The sequence below is a fragment of the Symsagittifera roscoffensis genome, chromosome 1 (assembly GCF_963678635.1).
Source record: "Symsagittifera roscoffensis chromosome 1, txSymRosc1.1, whole genome shotgun sequence".
NCBI classification, from domain to species: domain Eukaryota; kingdom Metazoa; phylum Xenacoelomorpha; order Acoela; family Convolutidae; genus Symsagittifera; species Symsagittifera roscoffensis.
In genome coordinates, this window is record NC_087062.1 from 31,704,993 (window position 1) to 31,727,703 (window position 22,711).

Below are 22,711 nucleotides of genomic sequence, written 5' to 3' on the forward strand. Positions count from 1 at the left end.
ATCCCTGAGGGAAGGAAGGCGACCACACCCGCCCTAAATCCGCCCCTGGAAACAATATTAAGTTGTCCATATTTTGTCGGCACTCTGATTAGGCCACTCTAATTTGGTCGGTTTTTGATGCAAAAAAAATGCTGCAAAAAAATTTTGAATTTAAAATACAATGAAAATGAACACATAAAATTCACTTATTTTTCCAAATGCAATTCATTGTCCACAAAAAATCTATTTCGGGGTTGATTGCAGCTTACAACCGAATTTAAACTCACGTTCTATTTCATTAAAATCCGTTATAATCAATTTTTATCCTTTTCTGTCATTGCGAGTTTTCAATTTGCCGGTCTATTTGAAAAATAAAGAGCTTCGATTTAATGTTCCATTAGGTAGCTAGCCAAGATATTATAGAACTTTTATAAACTTTTGAATCAATTGTTGGTTTAGGTGACCTTAACTGCCATCAGACACAGTACATACATTAGCTGGCCTCGAAAAGTACTGGAGGCAATTCTATGCGACAATCCTTATCTGAACTCGACAATGACAAACCTAATAGGAAGAGACATCACAAACAAACTCTACCTTCTGAACCAGCAGGCCACCCGATCATCGTCAGTACAGAGCCAAAAACACTCGGCGAAAGAATTACGAACTATTTGGAGTGACGAGTCCAAGAGGAATTACTCGGGGAGCGTGGGCGGGCTGAAAAAACCCGAGACTGGTAGTTTGACTGCATTGCGTGAAATGCGAAGTACAGAACGTCAAAATACATTCGGAGATTCAAGTAAGTTAAGTTTTTCTTAGATCTCCCGTTTCCGCTACCATCGCTTTGTATAATACAAAATATTCGGCTCAACTGTCCAATCAAAACGTTTTGCTGAGAATCTACAAAAATTATTTCGAACATATTTTATTTATAATAAAACTTAACCTAGAGAATTCAAGGGTAAAAAACAGCGTTTTGTCTGATGGGGATGAAGAAGTTGAATATATTGTGAACATGTTAGGCTGTGTGATTTGATAGAGTTCGTTTTTTTTTTCAGCTAAATTAGTGCCCTTTGGGGGTAAACCAAACTGTAAACAAGCCGCCGATAATTGAATTCAGGCAACGCTCAAGCTAATTTACTTTGAAAAATTTGGTTTGAGAGCAAAACGGTTTGTTTAATTTATTCAGTTCCCTGAATGACTTCCGAAAGCCGTCATAAACAATTTAATGAGATTAATAAAACTAATATGATTTTTATTCCCAAGGCACGGGTATCTCTACTGCTCCTGTGTAAACCATCTAGCATATAAATTAACCAAAAACATATAAAGTTTCATAAATAGCATACATTTGTACTCAAGTTGAGTTTTCCAGGCACTGCTAAGAGCCGCTGATTTTTCGAAAAAAAATTAATTGATCGAATGTAGTGAAAACATTTATCCTTAGTCGAAAACAGTCAAGGCGCCAAATGATCAAATTATTTATGAGTTTCAGATATACTTCGTGACAAACTTAATGGAAAATTTAGATAGCAGGAAGCATTTCACTAAATTTTCTAAAGTGATCTCAAATAGCTAATTTTTTTTAGCTAATTTGCATTTTTTTTAGCTTATCATCATTATGTTCAACAAAATATGCACAAAATTTTTTTTACTGAATAGCCAATAATGAAAAAATAGAATATGCCCCTGCAGCAATTTGTGGAAAGCAAGGACAATGTACGACAATTTTCTTAACTCAATTGATTTTTAATTTATTAATACTGCTCGTATCAGTGCAAAATACTAAAAACTCTAACTAAACTGTTTTTTTTTCTCACGATTGTCTGATTTATAGCTTTGGAGTTCCTTTTTGAACGCTTACATATTTCTCAAATATGTAACTTAAAGTTTTGTGTTCCAGTTTTTTCAATAAACAGAGCCCGTAAGCACCTTTGAAAATGCCTTGTAACCATTGGAAAAAGATACAAAAGCTGAAATTTAGTCCTTAATAAAAGTTTGAAAGTTGGAACTTTTTTGTGCTGCATTTTTATTTTTTTTCTACAGAATTTTCATTGCATGAACTATTCTCGAGCCTTGCTGTCTCTAAAATAGATCACAGGAAAATTAATTTGACTCCGAAACAAGTGAGAAATATATATAATCTTGGAGTGATTTATTTTAGTCAGACCAATTTCGAAACACATTTTTGCCCACAGTAGAGTTTTAACCCTGCGCACACCAACTTGCTGGTCACTTTGAAACGAGTCTATGAGAACTGCTCGTTTTAAACAATGATACTGAAAGTTTAGCGCATATCATTCACGCGTGATGAATTATCCCGCACTTTGAAATTGTTTCAAATTTAATTGAGGCCAGCTAATTAGAATTTTCCTTTTAAAATATGACTCCAATTTTAACACTCATTGAAATTATCAGTCCAAGTATCAGCTTGTGCCCTGATTTGAACAGTTTGGTTTGCTATTATGAACAATTTCAATTTTACAAACAGAGCATGAAGTAAAACAAGACTGCTCGTATCAGGGCAAAACCCTGAATGTTCCGACTGCCTCTTAAGGTCTATGAAGCAGTAATATCTTGAAAAAGTTATATGTAAAAAAAAGAAACTGAAATGAAAAAAATTTTGTATAAAAAATAGAGATTTTTTTGTAAAAATCATCCCCCCACACGCCATATAAAGTACAAAGTGATGAATTTTGCTTCCATTGACACATCAATTATGGCAAATAAGCTTCTTTCAACCAAATTGGAACAATTTTTAAGACGGATTGAATCTCCGCTTACGTGTTAATAGCGCCAATTATATCGCGCGTTAATTGTCCCAAATTGGCCAAAATGGCAATCTTCAAACCCCCATAACTTAACATAAAATTATTACAGGTGAAATATCTTCTCAAATTTAAGCTCAGGACAAGAATACCTTTTGAATAATATTTTAAAAATTCCGTCAAAAAAGGCTAGTTAAAAAGTCGAAATTTGTATGAAGAAAAAAACCCACCCCGAGCACAAATATACCGTTACTTTCGTATCGAAAGTCGGAACAATAAATCGTATATAAAAATTGGAGGTTTAGCAGCCATGCTAACCATTTTTTTTGTTTAACCAAAATTAATGCACAAATTTCATTTAATTCGTTTTTGAAAATATAGTAAAATTAATGAAACCTTTTTTTTAAGTCTATGTAAAACAGTATCTGAGAAATAATCAAATTATATGCAAGTATATTTCACATACTTAGCATAGTTGACACAATTGTGTCTGAAATTAGGCTGAAAAAAAAATCAAACTCGTTATTACCCAAGTGTATTTTAATCGAATAAAATTGTCTTTGAGCTCAATTATTTCGCTTTTTTCTCAAAAATTGGACCAAAAACATATCAAAAAAGGAATTTGACTTCAAATTTTTTTTTGAAAATTATCATCAAAAATTGGTTGCATAAGACGTAAAATTTCTGAAAGTTGCATTCATTCAAAAGTGAAATGATCTAACTACTCTTTTTGGATGCGTTTTTTAACAGAGTATTCAAAGGGCTGAAAACTTGAGTTCTCAAAAATGGGTCCTTCAAAGCGGCTGCGTTCAGTGCGCCACGAAATATTTGTGCTCGAGTTGGTTTTTTCTCCAGATGAGTTTAGACTCTTTAGCTAGCCATTTTGACGGAATTATGTAAAGTTAGCCAAAAATTAATTGATGGCTTGAGCTCAATTGTGAAAAGATGTGATCTTTACTTGTGATCTTTTCAATGTTATGGTGGTTTAAAGATTGCCAATTTGGTATAATTAAGACTCGACATATTTCGTGGTATTGTCGCGAAAGCAGTGATTCATTTCGTCTTAGAAATCGTTCCAAATTTAATTGAGGCATGCTCTTAGATCTATGTAAAATTTTGCTTTATGCTAAATAGATCATTGTGTTTTTCCCACCCACATTTCATGTGGGTTGGTAATTATTACATAAAAAAAATCCTGAAAAAAATTATTTTAAAGCGAACAATACCCCTTAGAACTTAATGGGCAGTCGGAGCATTCAGGGTTTTTTCCTGATAGGAATCAATAAGTTTTTTTTTTAAAATGAGGTTGCTAAAAAAACCTCTTTATTAGCAACGTAGATTTTTCACAAGCCTCCATAAAAAAGTTACGACGTTAATAAAAGTTTTTTTAGCAACCTCATTTTAAAAAAAAAACTTATTGATCCTCAGGCTTGTTGTTTTCAAGTTGCTTAGTTTTTCAAGGTTTTGGAATTTTGTTGCTTATTAGTTGCTTACAAGTAGCATTTCAAGTTGTTCAGAAATAAACAATTGTTTTTTCCTGATTATGATATTGATCACAGTATTATTTATTTTAAGCCGAAAATTTATAAGCATACACAGTTTAGTTTGGCTAGGGAGAATACCAAAAAGGCTTCAGCCTGTCGGGTGGCAGCTCCATATGCAATTTTCATTTTCCCCTCTTTATTAATTCAGATAATCCCAAAAAAAACTTTAAAAATACAGCATATTTTATTTCAAAATAGAAGAAACCTGAGAATCAAAGCAAAATTCGTTTTTTTCCGTTGTTGGTTAACGATCAAATTAATTTTAAACAAAGTAGTGGTCACTTACCAAAATTGCCTATAATTTTTTTGATGTAAATTAACCAAAGAGTTTAAACAAAGTAGTGGACACCTACCAAAATTGCTTATAATTTGTTTGTTGTAACAAATTTAAATGTCTTTTTTTATGAAAAAAAAATCGAGTACAAAAATTTATGAGTAATTGCTAACGCTTCAAGAAGAATACTTTTGTTCAATTCTAAAAACCTATTATATAAAAGATGAACTCTATTTTTGATTTCTTTCTTTGCTTTTGTAGCTAAATTTTTTCGGCTGCTTAATTTTTTCCTAGTTTACTTGAAAGAAAAACAGTTGTTTTCTCCAGTTTACTTAAGTATTCATAAAAATTTTTCCCACAAATCATCTTAGATTTTTAAACTTGAGGTTAAAAAAAATTATATACGGGAATTTCTCGAACCAGACAGATTTTTTGTTAGTCCCGAGTGTTTCAGTTTGTCCCATGTTTTGATTTAAAACAATTCTTCTACACAAATCATTGCTGGCTTCCTATTTTTTTCAAGTCTCTTTCATATCTGGGCCATATGTCAGGACACTATGTTGATAAATTAGCTGAAAATTGTTTTTTTTTGTGACGAGCAGAGTAGAGATGCCAAGAAAAACATGAGATAAAATATCATCTTAAACTAGCTGCCCTTCTCAAATTTTAAGGTTCAATTTTTTGTCAATTGCTAAGTTTAAGTAATTATAGTTTATTACTTAATTATAGAGCTTTAGTTGTAACTTTTTGTTAAATTCTAAAGTTACTAATTCACCCTTATTTACAGTGAGCTTACCCTACAGAACTCAGTTTTCAAGCTTGCTTATTTCAATGTCAGATTGCTGTCACACTTCCAGTATTAGCTTTTGTATACCATGCATGGCCATCCGCAAACACTACTACCGTATTCTGTCTACAGACTTTTGGCAAGTCATTTATGTTTAGCAAAAATAACAGCGAATGCAGGAGTTAACTTCGTGATACATCATAAATCCTTAGCTTAAAGTTCGAACATAAAATCTTATAACTAACGTACTGTTGGCGATTTTCAAGGTATGACCTCAAAAGATTCAAAACTTTTTTCTTTAACATTGTAATTCGCATTTTGTAAAAAAAATTGAAGATCAACTTTATCGAACGGTTTTGTAAGATATTTTGAAGTGCACATGCAGCTAAACTCATCTTTCAAGTTCTCCACTTTTTGCTCAATGAGGTCCAGGATAGCATCAACTGTACTTTTTGTGCCGACCATTTGAAAAATGGGTAGGAAACTTGTATTCGAGCGTTTTAGTTGTTTTTTTTCCACTCAAAATCAGGTGCCATAAATAATCGACGAACTGGGTTTAGTGATATTTTATATTAGAGCTCTTGCAGTCCTCATTCGAACCACATTAAAAAATTTTCCAAAAAAAATTGTCCCAGCGTTGAGAAAAACCGGCGGTTCGAAATTTTTAGTTTTGCGTCTTAATTCGAGCGAATAAAGCAAGCGAGCAGGCTTATAGCAGCTGAACTATGCCTTATTTAAGACCTTATAACTTAATTCAATGCAAGAAAAATTAGTATTTAGTTTTTGGAGTTTGATAGTTTCATTTTGGGAATCAAAAAAATCAAAAACTTAGTGCAAAAAATTTTGAAAAGAAGTTTTTTATAATGTTTTTTGTTTTTCTAGTCACTTTTCTACGAAAATTGTTGTCCAATTTGCTTAGATTACTACGACTGTCTAGTATGTTTCAGTTTTTTTTACGTCGGAACCCTTTATCACACAAAGCAGAAAAACCACTCTAATTTGGAAAAAAAAATTCTAAACCGTAGTTTTCTACAGATCATGGTTGGAACATTCTAAGCTTCTTGCACAGTAACCCCTATCCTTGATTCTATTTTGGAATCCGTATTGAAATGATGTACTGCTGTTTGAGTCATGACACGAAACAATTCATTTTATGTTTTTTCAAATTTTGTTTTTTAAAAGCATATTACGTCGTTGTATTGTGAAAATCTGAGTCTCGATGCTTGTGTTCATTTAATTGAATGATGCGACAGTTTTGCAGTATATAGTTATATTATCACAAAAGCTAGTGGTTGGGTAGATGGCAATTTTTTTGTAGAGAATTCAAAGGTTTTGAAAGATTTTGATGTGCCTTTTTTACAACCAGACATTGCTATAAAAGTACTTAAAATAACGGCTATAAAATTACATCAAGTCTTACTCAGAATGGAAAAAAATCTGCCTTTGAACTATTCACTCTGGCTTGTTTTTGATCAAAACGAGTGAGTGATCTTTTTGATAACGTGCAGTCATTGTTATAAAAACAAATTTGAATTAAAATCACGAAATTGCGTTACTAGAAATCATCGCTACTCAATATGCAGCTATATATGATTGCATAGGTCGATAGTGTCACTTCTAAATTTCAACGTTTGACCCTTATGTCAAGAATCGATTAACTGAGAGCTCGAAAACTGTTTGGTTGATTGGCTTGTTCGTTGTATTGTGAAATCAGGTGTAATTATTACCGAGGTAAAGATCTAGAGTGCATTGGGGGTACCATCTCGAAGAAGAGTCTTGATATGAAAGGCCATCAAACTGATAACTACGCAAATATCATTCTACATTAATCTTGTTTCGCAGTCTATCGACATATTATTGGGGACTATTAGTTATAAAATAGTACATGGTGACTACCAGGGGCGGATCTAGGATTTTCTCGGGGGGGGGGGGGGGGGGGGGGCGGATTTTCAAAAAAAAAATATGAATTTTTTTTAGATCGACCGAATTGATTTTTGAGCTCTCCCTAAGCATGATTTGGTCCCTTTTTGGGCAAAATTTTCTGCGCCGCAGGCAAAAATTTGAAAAAACAGTCCAAAAAAGGCGTTTTAAGGCACATTTCGGAAAATTTTGACCAAAAAATTACGTTTTTTCGGCGCGCGCTCCCCCCTCAAAATTAGAATATATTGGCGCCCAAGGCGCCTTTAGAAAAATTTTAGGGTCAATCGGCCAAATATGGATTTCTTAAAAAGTACCAAAGGGGTCGGCAGGGGGTCGAATCCCTGAGGAGGGCATCCGCCCCCCCCCCCCCCGCCCCCATCCCTAAATCCGCCCCTGGTGACTATGGCTGATCAATTAATACATGATGACCATTATGATTTTATGCCCAATAGTCATCCGTATATGCCACCCCCTCCATGATAGTGCACTATATGCATACTACTTAGCCTAGACATGATATTGAAATTTCCATCTAAGGTAAAGATGTAATGTTTTTCCTTTGATTATATTATCCTAATTTTATGTTTCTAAAGACGTTTAGGGGCATAATATGAGGGCCTTTGGCCTGTTGATGCTCCTAGGTAGGCTGTAATTATTGGACTTCATTGATTTAGTTCTTTGAATTTGTACAGTGATTGAATTTTGTATTGCCTACTGGGATCTTGTTAACTATTTTCCCCCTTTTGCAATAGGCGCGGGGGGGGGGGGGGGGGGAGAATAGTTAACAAGGTACAAAATTCGTAATGCTTTACTGTTCAATTCTTTTTTTACAGGAGGGATTCTTGTTAAAAGGTACCATAGAGAGGGGGGTGAATAGTTGACAAGATCTGCCTACTGGAATAAAAATAAACAAGACTGCTTGTATCAGGGCGAAGCTCTGAATGTACCCCCTTCCAAGGTCTATTAATTAGTGATAACTAGAAAAAATTAAATGTAAAAAAAAGGAAAAAATAAACTAATTTTTTTTTAATTTGAGATTTTTTTTGAAAATCGTCCCCCCCCCCACACGCCATATAAAGTACAAAATGATAAATTTCGCTCCTAGTGACAAATCAATTATGGCAAATAAGCTTCCTTCTACCAATATGGAACGATTTCTAAGACGGATTAAGTTTCCGCTTACGCGTTTATAGCGCGAAATATATCGCTTGTTTATTATCCCAAAGTGGCCAAAATGGCAGCCCCCATAACTTTACAAAGAATGATCACACATAAAAAATCTTTCCAAATTTAAGCTCAGGACAACAATACCTTTCGATTGATATTAAAAAAACTCCATCAAGAAGGGCTAGTTAAGAAGTCGAAATTTGTCTGAAGAAAAAAGCCACCTCGAGCTCAAATATTCCGTTACTTTCGTTACGAAAGTCGAAACAATAAATAAATAAATAAAGTTAGGATGTGCTTGTCAAGTTGTGAAATGTTGTAAGTGTTCGGCTTGTTAGTAGATACCAAAATTGTTTGGAACTATGCAACCGATTGACCAGTGGAGCTGGAGTAATCAATATTTCTTCGCAAATAACTAATTGACAAATATTGCAATTGATGGGCAGTTCTTGCTTCCTTAACTATCAGTTACAGTAGCAAAAACTGTTTGCGTGGCGTGTTCTGAAGTTGAATTTAGCCAAAATTGGCAAATAATTGCCGTTATTGTTTCAATGCTGCTTAAAAATGGGCGAAAACACGTTTACAGAGCCTAGTTTTGAAACCGAGCTCTCCATTTTGTTTTTGGGCGAAACTACCTGTGGGAAATCGTCCCTGATTCGGGCGTTTTTGGGGGAGAATTTTCTGTTTAAATTGCCCCCCAGCGTCGGAGTGGATACCAGAGATCGAATTATGAAACTAGAAGAAGACAGTCTAGTGGTGAAGATGCGGTTCCTGGATGCGGGATGCCGCGCCACTTTCCAGACGGTTGTTAACTCGTATTACCGAGAGGCCGACTGTTACGTAATTGTGTTCGACTTGCAAAAACGAGACACGTTCGAAAAAGTGCAAAATTGGCTCGACTCAATCGTCGACAAAGGTCAGCGATGACTACTTTCAAGATGTATATTATATCAATTTTCAAACATATAGGCTAGGAAAATACAACAAAACTGTGCGGGAACCGATTCTAAAAGCTAAGTCGAACTAGTAACCGAATTGATATTTTAATTTGGTTACGAAAACTTTTGAATTTTTCAATTAAAACCAAACCAAATTTTATAAGATTATATGGTGACATTTTGGTTCTTTTTTTTCTCGCACTCTTTTGATGTATAAAACTCTTTGACGTAAAGTTCGACTTAGTTTACGTCTTAGAAAAACACAAACTACTTTTTAACATGACTAGCAAAGAAACCATAATTGCTCAGCTTTTGAAAAAATTGTTGTGATGTTTTCAAATAATTACGGATTACATTCAAAGATGTGTTCATTATTTCAATTGGTTGGTGCATTTTTTTCTAGATTATTAATGTGTGAATCATAACAATTATAATAATATTAACAATAGTGATAAATAATGGTTTTTAAAAACAAATGTTTTTGATTGATTTTCCTTTAATAATTAAGCCGGAAAGTGAAAATGTTTTTGTTCTCATTATATTAAACTAGATTTCAATGGCCTTTTAACCACTGAAACCTACCTCATAGAACTGAAGATTTCAGATGTTTTTTTTTGTATCGGCGGTGGAAAAAGTAGTGATAAAAAAATTGAATGTTTTGATGGCGAAAAAATGCATTAAGTTTATTCAATTGTAACTATAAAGAAAATAAATGATTGCATGATGAAAGCTTTGGAGTAGTCATTTTTTCAAAAGGCGGCGACATAAGCCGAAAACTTTTTGTCATAATCGGAAACAAAATGGACCTCGAAAGCCGAGTTCCTCTCTCGGAAATCGAAAAATTCTGCGACGACTGTGCACAGAAACCGCTGATGTTTTTGACGTCGTGCAAGAGCGGAGAAAAGGTTGAGGACGCCTTTCATGACATCGCCAAGGAGTGTATTCGGAAAGGCCTTGGCCGAGACGCGAACAATGTTGGGAAAAGTACAAAGGAGATTAGTCCAGAGTCAGACCCGAATCCGAATTCGAGTTCTTCTGATGGGGGCTGTGGATGTTGAAATACCCATAGTTTACTCAAACTAAATTAGAAATATATTTACTGCAACTGATTTTTTTTCATTTTCTTGACGTTTTTAAATTTTCAATGAAAGAAGTAAAGACACTTATTTCACTGTAGTGGTATTTTTTTCAGGAAATAGGCTTAATAATTGTTCATGTTCAAATTTGATTTTCGCGGTTTGGTTTTTATTTTTGATTTATTTTCAAGTTCAATTAAAAATAATATGCTACAAAAAGTTACGCTCTCAAACAGCGAAAGTTCAAATGGCGCAAAAAAGGCCAAGAAGTTTAGTTTCGAAGGTGCAGTAAGTTTTCTTAAGTTGGGTTAGCTTGATCTAAGAAGTGTCAATCGTATCAGAATCTTGAACTTCCAAGAACTTTAGGGACATCTATGATTTTGTTCTTAAATTAATCAGTCGTTTTTTGGGCAGTTTTCTTGAGTTCAGTGAAACTTTCCCAGCTGCCTGCTGGCTACGCTCAAAGTTCTGAATTATTAAAATTTTAATTAAAAGACGTCATGTTTTGTTTTTCTTTTTCTTGTTTAATCTTTGTTACCATTTAAAGAAATGTTTTAATATATATCGCGCTAAAAAAAAAACAGAAGAATGGCGTGATATCTACGTTTAGAGAGTGTTTTTGACTGTTCAGTTTCTCAATTATTCTCTAACGGTAATCGGAAGTGAATTTCACTGGTAGATTTCACCGAAATAAATTTATTGAATTATGAAGGAAATCTAAAAGAATTTAATAAGGTGAACTCTAATTTTGAATTCATTTTTGAATAAATAAAAAAAAACGGAAAGCTTTTTGAAATTCATAATTGCAATTACTCTAAAAAAATTTGCAGATACTGCACGGAATGTGTATACTAATTAGACTTTGTCTGAATATTTCAGAAAATCAATTTCAACAGGTTTTCTATTCATACATTTTAATTGTTTTTTCTACATAAAGCTCTAAAATGATGCTGGCGACCGAAATTGTTAGCTGGAGTCATCTTGTTAATAAGAAAAGAAATAAAAATGGCACAAAAAGCATAAAAAATATATCCGAGATGATGTTCAAAGCGTGATAACTTGCACTATATTAAAATGGTCAAAATGTTTTTAAAAAAGCACGGTTCAATCAAATGGCACAAAAACGAAATAAAAAAAAACAAAATAAAAAAGAAATAAAAATGGCACAAAAACAGCACAAAAAAGCATAAAAAATATATCCGAGATGGTGTTCAAAGCGTGATAACTTGCACTATATTAAAATGGTCAAAATTTTTTTTATAAAAAGCACGGTTCAATCAAATGGCACAAAAACGAAATAAAAAAACGAAATAAAAAAGAAATAAAAATGGCACAAAAACAGCACAAAAAAGCATAAAAAATATATCCGAGATGGTGTTCAAAGCGTGATAACTTGCACTATATTAAAATGGTCAAAATTTTTTTTTAAAAAGTACGGTACAGACAAATTTTTAAAAATACTTTTGAGCTTTTGTAAATTTCTAAGCAATTAAAATAAGACTGCTCGCCGCTTTATTCGCTCGAAATATGACGAAAAATCAACATTTTAAACCGGTTTTTCTGGACACTGAGAAAATTTAAGATTGGTTCAAATCACGACTGTAAGCGCTTTAATATGATAAACCACTCAACCCAGTCCGATGATTTTTTGTGGTATCTGATTTTGCGAGGAAAACAAAAAGAAAAAAGAAAAAACTAAAATACACACCTATAAAAAGTTCCTCTCCGCATTTTCAATGGTCGGAACAAAAACTTAAAAAAACTAAAACACGCCCGAATACAAAGTTCTTTGCCATTTTCAGTAGTCGGAACAAAAAAGACAAATAGCAAAGAGTCAAAGTTTGCTGAATTTTTCAGTAATTTTTGTGGAGTTTATTCTTAATATTTCACCAAAGTGTTATTTTATTTGATTTTTTTTTTCACAAATCATTGACGAAAATTAATTAGAAAGCACCAGTGATGCTTTATGAATTTGTACCATGTACTATATTAAGAATCAAATTATGGAGCAGAATCTTCACATGGTTAAAAAAAGTCCAGCCAATAAGACATCACCGATTTGCAAGTTCAAATTATCGTTTAGTCAGCGTAGGGAAACTTCTTGAGGTAGGCTGGTACTTAAACAAAATTTTCATTTCAATTGTGATTTTAATTATATACTATTTCAGCGATCGTTTTTGCAGTTAGAAGGGGGGGTTGAGAAATTAGACGATAAGCAAATTAGACGGAAGTACTTAAAAGGAAATTAGACGATTTTCCGAAACTGTAATTGTGAGAAATTAGACAAAAGTGAGAGAGATTAAAATTGTTTGCAGACAAATTGGGTGAGAAAAATAAAGTTGTTTGCAGACAACAGTTAATTTTCGGTTGCCAAAAATTTTACAACTCACTCATGTATAATTTATTCAATTCAAAATTCTCCTGTAATTTTCGGATTTGACATTTTGTGTTCATTCAAACTTATTGTTTTGATAGGTATTGACATTTTATGTTCTTTTTCTATTTGTGAAACTTGACTCTTAAGAAAAAATGTTGTTGGCCTTTTCCTTTGCATTGCTTCTTTGTCTAAAATGCCAGATCTGTGAAAAATAAATTACGTCTAATTTCGTTTTTGTAGCATCCGTCTAATTTTTTTATCGTCTAACTTCCTGGACCCCAGTTAAAAGAAAACAATTGTCTGATTTTCCTTTGTGAAATGATCAAGCTCAAAATTTGTTTAAATTGTTTTTTTCCCAATTTTGAAACATTTACCGAATGATCAGTGCTTAATGCGGTATGTTTTTTTTTCCAGAAAAACAATGTTGGACTGTTTTTTCACAATATCTTTTACAAAAAAATGATGTCCAAAACTAAGACTAATAAAATTCAAAAATAAAACAAATGGATAACTGGAAAAGGATAGTGTATAAATTGTTTCACAAAGCAGTTAAACCGACTGCTGAACTATTTTATGCGCGGTTCCAATAACTTATCTATCAGTTCAGGGCGTAAGCATGAATTACGTAAGTGCCTCAAAAGGTTTTGGTATTAAAACCAGCGAAAATTGAATTGAGACAAGCTACTTTGTGTCACTAAATCTATAAATGCTTGATATTATTATACAGGTCTGGATTTTGGCTGTTGAGACATAGAAAAAAAATGTCGAGTCAATCGTGATGATTTTTACACAAAAAAACTTACCAGTTTTTTTAATGGGTGCAATAAATTTACGAGTGAAAAATAATGGTCAACTGGATTAATATGACTCAGAAATAATTACTACTGGATTGCAGCCAGCTGAATTTATTGATCTAAGTTGCGTGTTAATTGTTGCAGATTTTTCTTCCAACATTTCAAGAAAGTGACGGAATAGTTGTGCTCGGGATGGTTTTTATTTCTCCGGACAAATTTCAAATTTTCAGATTAATTATTTTTGACAGAATTTGTTATATTATCCAAAATATATTGTTGTCCTTGACTCAAAAAAATTCACCCGTGTTCAATTTTCTTTAAGTCATTGGAGTTTGAAATTTGCCATTTTGACCAATTTGGGTCAATAAACGCGCGATATACTTCCAGCTAATGAGGCGTAAGCGGCAATTTAATGTGTTTAGAAATTATATAAAATTAGTTGAAGCTAGCTATTTGTCTTAATTGCTAAGTTGAAAGGAGCAAAATTTTGTACCTAAAATGGCGTAGGGGATGTTTTAAGAAATGATTTTTTTCCTCATTTTTTGAAAACTTTATCATTTTTTTGGAGTGAATACTGCTCCATATGCCTTAAAATTAAGTCGAAACATCCAGGGCTTTATGTTGCCTTTTTTTCAAAAGTTTTAACAACCTTGTCTTGAGACATCTTCAGAGAGAGTTGGAATACTTAAAACTGGTTTTATTATTGGCTTAACTGCAGAATTATAATCCGCTTTTTTCAAACTCAAACCCCTCCTCGTGTAAGTACTGCCAAAAACTGTTAGTTGTAAATACAGCCGAAATTTTTTAAAATAAAAAATCATTCCAAAGTAAAACTAAAACTAATTGGTCGAACTAATTGATTCTAAATTTTGAACAAGACTGCTCGTATCAGGGCTAAACCCTGAATGTTCCGACTGCCTCTTGAGGTCTATGGAGCAGTAATATCATGAAAACATTAAATATAATAAATGAAAATGATTTTTTTTTAATTTTAGATTTTTGGTGAAAACCACACCCCCAGACGCCATATAAAGTACAAAGTGATATATTTTGCTCCTAGTACCATATCATTTATTGCAAATAAGCTTTCTTCAACCAATTTGGAACGATTTCTATGACGGATTAAATCTGCGCTTACGCGTTTATAGCGCGACTATATATCGCGCGTTCAATGTCCCAAAATGGCAATCTTTAAACCCCATAACTTTACAAAAATGATAACGGTTGGAGTATCCTTTCAAATTTAGGCTCAGGACAACAAAAATTTTTGATTGACTTTAAAAATTCCTTCAAAAATGGCCAGATAAATTTGTCTGAAGAAAAAAAGCCCACCCATAGCACCATGTTTCGTTATTTTTGTCAAAAAAGTCGGAACAATAAAGCTATTAGTTTTCAATTAATGTATAATAAATGCGGCGAAATAATTGGGCTCCTAATTTTTCCAAATTGAATTGTGACAAGCTACTAAAAAATAAGTTTAAAGTCGAGAAATTAGTATCAATTTGTAAAAAAAAAATTGCGTTGGGACAAAGCATATACTTTGATTTTTTTTTTTTTGAAAAAATTGCCTTTTTGGCTACTCAAACAATTTTGCAAACAAAAACTAAAAGCTTTATCATTAATTTGAAAAACTATTTGAAACAACTAAAAGATCAGTGGGAACATGAGCTCTGCGTAAATCATGAACTGTGGCTTTCTTTTACTAATGTTTATCTGTGGAATTCCAACCACAGTCTAAACTTTTTATTGGTGGTCAATAACTTGAAGTTACAAGACTGCTCGTATCAAGACTGCTCCATATATTTTGTGCTATTAAAGCGTGAGAGGTGAAATATATCGTTCTAAAATGATCGTTTTTAATGCTTTACCAGGCCCAAAATATATCACTTTGTACTTGAATTCCAATCACGGTCTCAAAATTTTATTTAAGTGGTCAATATTTTGAAGATGCAAGACTGCTCGTATCATGGCGAAGTCCTTCTTGTTTCGTCTGCCGTTTAGTTTAGGTGAAAAGTTTTTTTTTGTCCAAAAAAGGCTAGGTCATTTTTAAAATGCAAACATTGCATAGCGTTCAGGGGTAAATAAAAAAAGCAAGACAAAAATCAATGTTTGCATTTTTAAAATGTTTCAGCTCTTTTTTGACAAAAAAAAAGAACTTTTTCACCAAAACTAAACGGCAGTCGGAACAAGTACGACTTCGCCATGATACGAGCAGTCTTGTAACTTCAAGTTATTGACCAATTAAAAAATATTGAGACCGTGATTGGATGGAATTCGAGTACAACGTGATATATTTTGGGCCTGGTAAAGCATTAAACAAGATCATTTTGGAACGATATATTTCGCCTCTCACGCTTTAATAGCACAAAATATATGGCGCCTTTTTTTATTTAAAAAAAGAGGCCATATATAGAAATTTTAAATCTCCATAATGTTACGGAAAATTCAAGTTAGAACTTTTTGGACAAGGCTTTTTGCAGTGTTTTGAGTGAGCTGAATTTTTCTGACTCGGGGGGCATTAGTTCGAGAAATATGTTGGAAAACATTTTTTCTAGATTTTAAAGCACTGATCAAAAGTTTTGGTTAAATGCTTGTTAAAATTTCTCACTTTTCTGCAAGTTCCAAATGACACCCAAACCGAGTAAAATGGCAAAAGAAGAAATGGCATTTTTTTAACTAACAAAAATACAATTTTAAAAAATCTTTTAAGAACTTGGTCATTTTTGGTTGTCGAGAATTAATTAGGAAAAATCTCAATGAGTGATTGTTTTTGTATCTATTTTCTAGTTGTATCTTTTTTGCTGCACATAAACAGCTCCTGAAATGCAGATTGAACGGGTTCTGAGATTTTTTTAAAGATATTCTTTAGAAATTTCCATAATCTTCAAATCAGAGTCGTAATGCTGATGGCCAAAAGTTTTGATCATTTCAGTCTATGGCAGCATGGGTGATTCATTTGATGAGATCAAGCGGAACAACAGCAGTGCTATGGGTCAGCAGAACCCCACCCTTTCACCTTATCCCTCGGGTGGGGGTGGGGGCGGGTGCTACATTTCTTCACCCTCCTCTAGTGCGGTCCCAATCGCAGCCCCGTCCGCACAATACTTTACGCAACATAGCACCCCCTTTTTCTCTTCTTCGTCCCCCTACAGCACTGCTGTTCTGTCACGTGGCACCCCCACCCATTTCTCAAACACTGACTCATACACTCTCTCAAGCTCGAACCTGACATACCCCCCTAATCACTACCCACAAAGTCCTTTCAGTCCCCCACCCGGAATAGCCAACCGGTCAGGACTCGGCAGGTCCCCCCACGCCGTCAGTAGTTACCACAGCGGAATTGGGACAGGAGGGACTTTAAGTGGTATGGAGCTGAAGGACGTTTTGAACTCCACCACTTGCATGTTGCAGACTGCGCTTTCGAACCTGAACGAAGCCATTGGCCACGAGCACTCCACCGCTTCTCTGCCTAGAAAGGGTTAGTCACGACGAACTGTTGGCTAATTATGATCAAAAATCATACAGATCGCGTCAACTTTAAATTTATTATTTCTATACCTAACAAAACTTCTATACTTAGTTTAAAAAATCAAAACCAAGCTATGATTTTAATATCAATTTAAAGTTTTTTACCAAGTAAGAACTCGTCGGAATTATTACGGCGTCATAAATTAGTAAGCTTTTCCACAAAAGATCTTTGCAAAAAAAAAACATTTTGTAACTAGCAGATTCAAGTTTAAATTTTGAGCTTGACGCCTTCTGCCCCTGTTTAACTATAACATCAGTTTATGGTTGTTATCAGCCTCAGGTAATACAACCATACACCGTTTTTGTGCACATTTGATTTGCACATCCAACCGTTTTTTTTTTTCATAATTGACTGTCTTTCTTATTTGAGCTTTTTATGCACGTCTTAACCCAATTCTCTAGTGTCCGTTCTAATTAAATATTATTGTAAAAAAACAGAAGAGAAAATTGTCTGTCTGACGCAAAAAAAAGTCATAGTTCTATTGAATTTGCATTGAATTCATTTACCGTACAATAAAAAAAATGACGAAGCATTTGTTTTTACTAAAAGCTTACCAAAATGAAAATGGCGTGAATTATGACTTCCGTTCTCCAGGCGTCTGTCATTCATAACCCATGTTTCTCCATACATGATTTTGAAAAACAAATTGAAAATATTTGTTTCTCTAAAGAAAATGATGAAAATCTGATTTTGTTTCAGGGGCCCGTAAATTCGGTCGATCGAATTGATTTTTCGAGCCCTCCCAAATCTTTTTAAAGATCTTATTTTCACCAATTTTCTGCGCTGTAACAGAATTTTTGAAACCACAGGCCAAAAAAGGCGTTTGCAGGCTTTTTGGAAGGTTATGATCAAAGAATTGCTATTAACTGCACTGTTGCAGAAAACTGTGCACTCATCTTCAATAAGTTGTCTTTCTCTTAACATAAATACCAAAAACACCTTAAAATTTTTTTTTCAAGTTGCATCTATAGATGGAACAATGACGGGCCGTGATTTATTCCGATCTCGTACTGTGACCCCACAAACCCACAGCACTGAGTCAGATCCGACCAACCCGAGCAGTCAAAGCCAGAACTCCCTTCCGGTGATCCGGATGCACACGGGTGAAGAGGACGGCGGAATCTTATCAATCCGAGTTCCCCTCACGGACAAAACAGTCGGAAGTTACGACTCACCTGCCACCGGATCCAGTCGGAGGGTTCGTGTAACTGGGTCGCATCCGGATATCATCGGGAGGATTCCGAGGTACGGTGACATGGATCAGTCAACATCGTCGTCAACGGAACCCTCTCTGTCGTTAGAAGACGACTCCGTAATCCACAGTGTGGCGCGGCGCAAAGTGCGACCACTTATCAGAAGTAAACAAATCATCACAGAAGGTAATGGAAAATTCTGTTTTTGTTAGTATATTTTCAAGAAGTTTTTTAAATTAAGAAGCCGTATTTTTTTGAAAATTCTAAGCAGTACTTTGATTTTTTCTAGGAATAAATCTTATTTTCCGTAGACCTCAATTTTTTATGCTTCAAATTGCTTTAATATTGTCTTGAACTATTTTTATCTAGAGGAGCACCAAACTTCTTGTCCCATATCGAGCAGCTTTGTTGTACCCATTGTGGGTATGCCACCATCCCCATTGGTCAACACAGCGGTTGCTCTTAACCAATCAGGAAAGACAACTACCGAATGTGCAAGCCAACCAAGCCCCGCCAATTCCGCACTCCCCAATCAATACTCAAAATCACCACCTTTGCCTACAAAAACAACAGAGAGCACAATCAATGGCTTATATTCACAGCCGTGCGAAACTAGTGCACTCATCGTGCAATCTGAGTGCACGGAAATTGCTGTGCAAGTACACGATGAGCCTGCTCGCGGGCCGAGATTGAGACCAATCACACTCCCGGCGGTCATTGTGGAGCCGGAGATTGTGATTAATCCAGGCACCCCGACGCCTGATGACCAGGACAGCGACTTGGAATATAAGTGGTGGAGTTCCTTGCAACAGGATTCAATAGATGATCCTCATTACTTTGTCAGGTAGTCTTTATTTTGAACTGAGCAGTTGCTTAATTGCCACATAAATAATATTGTCAAAGGTATAAAATTTGAAAGATTTTAAGAAACCGTTTTTTGTTAGAAGACAAGTTAAATTAACAATTGAACTTAAAAGTTTGACTAGTTTTGCTTTCCTTGAAGAAAATAAAGATGTTTTGATGCTTGACTAAAAGAATAACTGCTTGTTCAAAGAGGTCCAAATTGTTTAAATGAATTCTATTTTTCAACCGTCTTGTTTTCGTTTTGTAAATTAAAAACATTTATATATTTTTTGAAACGTCTTGTTTTTTTAGGCTCAGAAGGATTTTGAAAATAGCTCGACCAATTTGAGCTGTTTATTTACTGAATTCACTGAGTGCTAACATCATAACTTTCATTATTCATGAAGTCTTCTCGCGGGCAAGTTTGAAGTGAAGTTTTGATGTGGGCATTGATGTTTTTCAGCCTTGCGGATATGACCGGTGCTCCACATTCTAATCACACTACGATAGAAGAAGAAGAAAGTGCCAGCCACGATATCTTGTCTTCTAGAAGAGGAAGTAACAATTTAACCGAAGGCATCGATCTTGAATCCATGGAATCGGACATGTTGGATCCCGCTACAGACATCGACGAGATCCTTAAGAAAGCAGCCTCGTCTTTGACATCCTCCCGCAACAGTCAGACTTCAGAAGAGTCGCCTAGGAGGTGCAGCGAGGAGGAGACAAGTCTAGGAGGAGTGGGAGGAGTGAAGAGTCGTCATCAATCGATAAGCTCGGGGCCGTCTGGAGTTCAGAGAAAAAACAGCATCGGAATACAGGTAATCAGAGAAAACTAACAAAACGTTCTGTATTGGGAAAGGGCTATAATGATAAAAAATTGATCACTAAAATCAAAATTACACTTTTTAAATAATTCAGTTTGTTTGCAAAGCGTACAAAAATTATACATATAAAAAATCCTAAAAATGACTTTGAAATTTTTGGCTGAGCATTGTTCTTCGAACAAAAAAAAATTAAAATAGCGCGGCGAAAATTCACAGGAAGAAAGTGCCTTAAGTATAACTAATCCGCGATTCTCAGAAATAATAATAATATTACATGCGTAGGTTCCCCACAGGCGTTCTCATCGGGGAAGCGGGATCCCCCCTCAACTGAGCGTAGACAGTGGCGGCAGTAGTGTATGTGTGAGCGAAGAAGGCCCCCGGCGTTTGGGGAGAAGAAGGGGGGACTATTGGAAGTGGGAGTGGGAGTGGGAGTGGGAGTGGCAATGGGGCGGGGGGTTGCAAAATGGGCAGAATGTTGAATCAGTTCAACTTGGGGCAGACACTAGACTCTTCTCTCTCGGATTCGATTGCGACTTCAATGGAGTCGGACTTGAACAGTGGCCAAGGTACAAAAGGGTTTCAGCGAAGAGATAATCAGTTCATGGAGATTTTTTTCCATTGATTATGATCTTCTCTAATGGTAACAATCAACTGAATTGAAAAAAAAACGGTAGAATTTCATTGTCAGTTCATACTTTTTGATTTATTTTCATAAAAACGCACAAATCGACCTTAATCATGGACTTTTAACACTTAGACTGCTCTAATTGAAGAGTTTTAATTGTTTTCAGAGTCACAAACTGCTTCGTTCATGGAATGAAACATTAAGATTAAGTAAATTTTCATTCTAGGTTCTAACAAACGTAACTCTCTGTCGGCATTCAGTAGACAGAACACAGTCAATTCGGACGTTGACCTCGTCATGTTCTCGTCTCGGCTCTCAAGGCAGAATTCAGAGAACTCCTCTGGGGGTCTGTCTCTGGGAGCCCACGCGGGAGGAGCATCGGGAGGCATGCAGGGATCCCAGAATAGTCTGAGATCAGCCGCCTTTTCCCCTATCATTCCAGAGGAGTTGGATGGACCCAGTGACAACCAGCTTTTGGTAAACTTTGTTACAACCCAATTTTAGATTGAACATATTTTTTTTTATGCTCCGCAGGGAAAAAGATGCAATTAAGTTAACAGTGCAAAAACACAAAAAACGAACATAGTATCGAAATTTGATCACGTGTCTACAATTTTTAGGAAAAACTCAACAACAAATATTCGAGTGATTTCTGCCTCTGCTATTGTAGAAATGAACTAGAAATCTAGTTAAAAATGAAGAAGTTGTAGAAATCTAGTTTAAAATACTCTATTAAAAATAAAAGTTTTTTAACGGGATAAATGAACTTTGAGCTGGTTTGTGTGTAGCAAGCTGAGCGAAAAGAGTTGACACACCGAATCAAGCCTAGTAGCGGTCGCCGGAAGTTACGACAAAGCGACCGATTCAGCAGTGTAGACACCCCTAGCATTACCATCACAAATGCAATGGAGGTGTCTCCCACCGAAGAGCTACACCAGACATTGCACGAAGCCCAAACGGGAGATGAGAAGGATAAACTTATACCAGGGTCCACTGTAGCACATCGGAACAAACGATACCTTACACACGGATACTCTCTCGACTGATATTCTCATTAATTCTATATAGAACTCAGTCTGATTAAATATTGATCTCATGTTCCTATGAATTTTGAGTATTAAATTAGTTTTTATTGCTTTTACTGCTTGGGAGAGGGGATGGTGGGGGGGGGGGGGGGGGGGGGGGGTTGGGGGGAGGGGGTGTGGGGGTGTTATGCATTGGCGAAGGTATAAAAAAATGATATTGTCTTCTACTTAATGCTGTTTAAATAAATCGTATAACTCATTAATACAAAGTGTCTTATGATAGGTAATTTCAGTTTTATGAAAAATTTAATGCGCAGCTGCTTTTTTCAAAATTTTGCGTCGTCATTTTTATTTCTAGTTCGTCTAATTTCAAAATGGATTTCTGAGAACTTCTACTGTATAGTCCTTTGAACACTCGTGCTTCTCAAGATATCACTTTCAATTTTATTCTTTCTTCAATTACCCGTTCTTGGAATATCAAATCTATTTAATTAATACTATTTTTTGCCTTGTTTTCGAGCACAAATAGACAGTTTTGGTCTGCGCTAAAATTAGTGATTTCAGTTTGTACTTTAGAAGAAAATTTTAGGTTTGTCAGATCAATATTTAGTTCAGTGAAATTAAGTCTGAAACTTTTCTCGGAAAAAAATGTGCTTTGTCTAATCTAAAAAAGTATTGTCTTAATATTTTCCGGTTATTGCCGAATACATTTAGCATTTAAACTCATGATGAAATTACAACGATTCAGAAGGCATTGAAACTCATATTTTTGAAGTTCTTGGGAAGAAAAAACGAAAACTGGATAAAATTGCTGCGGTACTCCGTGATGAATTGAAAAAAAAACTTATGCTGTTCCTTTCCTTCGTGGATAACTTATCGTAACTTAAATGTTGATGAAAAATTCTGCGGAGCAGCGGTCTCCTCGATGAATTCAATAGCTCAAAGGCTATTTTTTTTCTTAATGGTTATTTTTTTAGTCAAATATTCGAATGCATATTTTTATTAAGTTCTTAATTGTTGTTTTAAAAAAAGCATTAGAACTCACAAAAAC

General features: G+C 34.8%; 2 protein-coding genes across 4 annotated transcripts in view; both read left to right on the forward strand.

Moving 5' to 3' along the window:
• LOC134842853 (uncharacterized) overlaps positions 1 to 20,970 on the forward strand; it is a 45,644-nt gene extending 24,674 nt beyond the window's left edge. The window contains exons 4-11 of one of the 3 annotated variants that reach the window (XM_063859373.1): positions 439 to 778; positions 16,554 to 17,099; positions 18,110 to 18,529; positions 18,713 to 18,764; positions 18,822 to 19,187; positions 19,650 to 20,004; positions 20,293 to 20,576; positions 20,862 to 20,970. In XM_063859373.1, coding sequence (XP_063715443.1) covers positions 439 to 778; positions 16,554 to 17,099; positions 18,110 to 18,529; positions 18,713 to 18,764; positions 18,822 to 19,187; positions 19,650 to 20,004; positions 20,293 to 20,576; positions 20,862 to 20,868 — 2,370 coding nt within the window. In that variant the 3' untranslated portion in view covers positions 20,869 to 20,970. Of the gene's footprint in view, positions 1 to 438; positions 779 to 16,553; positions 17,100 to 18,109; positions 18,530 to 18,712; positions 19,188 to 19,649; positions 20,005 to 20,292; positions 20,577 to 20,861 lie in introns of all 3 variants that reach the window. The other 2 variants (XM_063859365.1, XM_063859358.1) reach the window with 2 other exon arrangements.
• On the forward strand, positions 8,809 to 10,471 carry LOC134856440 (ras-related protein ORAB-1-like). The gene is made up of 2 exons (XM_063872725.1): positions 8,809 to 9,352; positions 10,131 to 10,471. The coding sequence occupies exons 1-2, from the start codon at positions 9,001 to 9,003 to the stop codon at positions 10,430 to 10,432; spliced, it is 654 nt and encodes a 217-aa protein (XP_063728795.1). The 5' UTR covers positions 8,809 to 9,000; the 3' UTR covers positions 10,433 to 10,471.
• Positions 20,971 to 22,711: the final 1,741 nt, after the last annotated feature.